The sequence below is a fragment of the Echinops telfairi genome, unplaced genomic scaffold, assembly GCF_000313985.2.
Source record: "Echinops telfairi isolate 266 unplaced genomic scaffold, ASM31398v2 ScPeMD7_5868;HRSCAF=6743_0, whole genome shotgun sequence".
Taxonomy (NCBI): domain Eukaryota; kingdom Metazoa; phylum Chordata; class Mammalia; order Afrosoricida; family Tenrecidae; genus Echinops; species Echinops telfairi.
This window is the reverse complement of record NW_022109767.1, coordinates 1341293-1343833: the sequence shown is the minus strand read 5'-3', so window position 1 is coordinate 1343833 and position 2541 is coordinate 1341293. Positions and strand designations below refer to the sequence as shown.

The 2541-nt window shown below is 41.0% G+C and overlaps 1 protein-coding gene across 1 annotated transcript in view; it reads left to right on the top strand.

Annotated features, from left to right (window-relative positions):
• The window catches only part of LOC101654848 (probable small intestine urate exporter), a 17131-nt gene that overhangs the window by 10279 nt on the left and 4311 nt on the right, over positions 1–2541 (top strand). Inside the window, 2 exon segments of the mRNA XM_045295751.1 lie at positions 435–553; positions 674–835. Of these exon segments, the coding sequence (XP_045151686.1) occupies positions 435–553; positions 674–835 (281 nt within the window).

The following is a 2541-nucleotide window of genomic DNA, read 5'->3' as shown; positions in this document are numbered from 1 at the left end:
GATTAGCATTTTGTTACAACCTCAGTAATTGGACTTCAAAAACAAACAAAACCACAAGGAGAACAATGATTTGTTCTCACCGTTCTGTGGGATGTTTGGAAGCTCGAGTAGCTCATCTCCCTTGGCGAGCTGGCCATTTGGGATGTGCTCTTCCCACAGCACTTACCAAGGTCCAAGAGGACAAACAAGAACACACAATCATTCTTTAAGGTCTAGGCTCTAAGCAGGTCGATGTACTCTTCAAAAGGTGCTATCCGGTCAAGGCCAAAATGGGAACGGCCTTCCACATAAGGTAAGGGCATGAGATGATGTAAATGCCAGGCGGCTAAAGAATTGCGGGTAGTCTTTCTTTCACGTAGAGGCATCCCGTCTCAGGGCAGAGTGGAAATGACAGCGACCTTAAATGCCGTGCGCACTGGATCCTCTCTCCCTAGGAGGAGTTGGCTGCATCTGTTGTCTTCTCTGGTTTCCTCTGGTTTATGATGATCCCGTGAGTCATCCCTTTATCAGCACGGGTGAGAAGGAGTACATTGTGTGCGCACTGGCAGATCAGGTACGTTGAGCGACTTCCCTGTCATTTCCTGCTATGTCTGCCTGCATGTCTGTGATGTAGCGTGCGTGCAGAGGACTCCTGTCTCCGATGGAGTAGACATTGATATATGCTTTCTTCCAGGATGCTTCGCCAGGCTGGTCTCTTCCCATCAAAGCTATGATGCAATCCTTACCACTTTGGGCCATTTTAGTCTTTTATTTCTGTCACAACTGGCCTTTTTATATCATGATGGCATACACCCCGACATACATCAACTCTGTACTTCAAGCTAGCCTCATAGATGTAAGTACAGAGAAAGCTCCATACGTTCTTCTGTTGCATGCGTACTTTTATGCAATACTCCATCTCTGTGACCCCCAAATCAGAAGACTGATCCTCAATGACCCTCATGTAACCAATGCAAAAGGGTTCGTTTCCATGGTTATTGATCTCCATGTGAGTTGGTGCTTATTGAGGTAGATTGATATGCTTCTAGATCATCTTGATATTCATTGAATGTCATATTTTTAAAAGATGTATGCAAAATGTTTCTATTGGATCATCCAATGTTGGCCAAACAAGGCATAAACAACCCATGCTTAAAATAAATCCTGACTTTGAAATGCCTGTGTTAGACAAGTTTAAAGAAGAGATGTTGAAAATAAAATACCCCAGAGAGGACACAAAACCTCAATTAGGATTTAAATGTGTGTACAACACTCCGCAATTTTACAAAATGAATGGATGCTCTGACTGCCTCAGTGGTTGTTCTCTGCATTTGAGTGAGCTCCAACTCACAAATACTTTATGTAACAGAAGGAGGCATTTATTACCCAATCCTGTGCTATCTTCCTGATAGATTTATGGCACAAAACTGGGAAAAGAGACACAAAAGTGACATTATAATATTTAATAGCGTGGTTCTTTGTCTTTCTGGGGGAAAAACGTCTCACCACCTTACAGTTTTATTTTGCTAAATGTTTATTTTGGTGTGATCTGTTGTAGCTTGCAGCACCATTGGGACTGTAGTCATGCCTCATTGGCATGATGTATACTTTGTGTTTCACATGAAATACATTTTCATGGAAGAAAAAAACACTATCTCTGCTACTGATTAGTCACACGGCTATGGAATCACTGTTACACTGAACAAAGTGTAACACTGAACAAAGAATCTCATTCTTTGTTCAAAGAGCAGATTTCTCAAACTGACTGGACTCCTTTAAGGAGAAGTGCTCAGTAGCCAACAGGAAGTGACCTGCCAGCGGTCAGAGCCTGTGGAGAAGAAGGCAGGGTCAGGATGGAAGTCCTGAGGTCAGAAAGATGCACTTGTGCACTTAAAAGGGATGGGGTTGGGAGGGCTTGTAGCAGACAGTGAAACCAGAAGCTCCAACAAGAGAATCAGGGCACAGGAGGTCCAGAGAGGTAGCCTGAGACTTGCCATTGGGAGTATTTTGATTCTACTGTGAGGGTTGGTGGAAGAATTTCCCATCATCAAAGCCAAGACGTAGGAAAATGAAGGTTGGGTATAAAAGGAAAGACAATTAAACGCTTTCCATCATTTGCATCCTACCAAACACCCGATGGTCTCTTTGTCCCTGAGACAAAAATGTGACTTGCATTTTCTTCAAAAGAATCTTAATTTGGGGTTTGAATTGCTAATCTAGCAACAGAGATCAACATTTTAAAAGCTATCTAAAAAGGTTTGGATTGAAATGTTTACAATTACTTTGTTCTCAGTCTATTTTAAGTTCAGAGCCCAACCAACTCATAACTATATTTTAAGTTAATGTCTTATCTACTTTTACATTCTTTATGAAAATGTTAGCATACATGAAAGCTCAATTTTATTTTCTCAACTCTTTTCCCACAAAACATTATATGCTGTGTGTGCTGATATACTTTCAATATTATTATTTTTCTACTTAACCTACCTTTGATATCTATCAGTAGATAAGAACCATTTTTACTGAGAAGTATTTGGTTTGTTTCTGTTATTTGGGGGGATC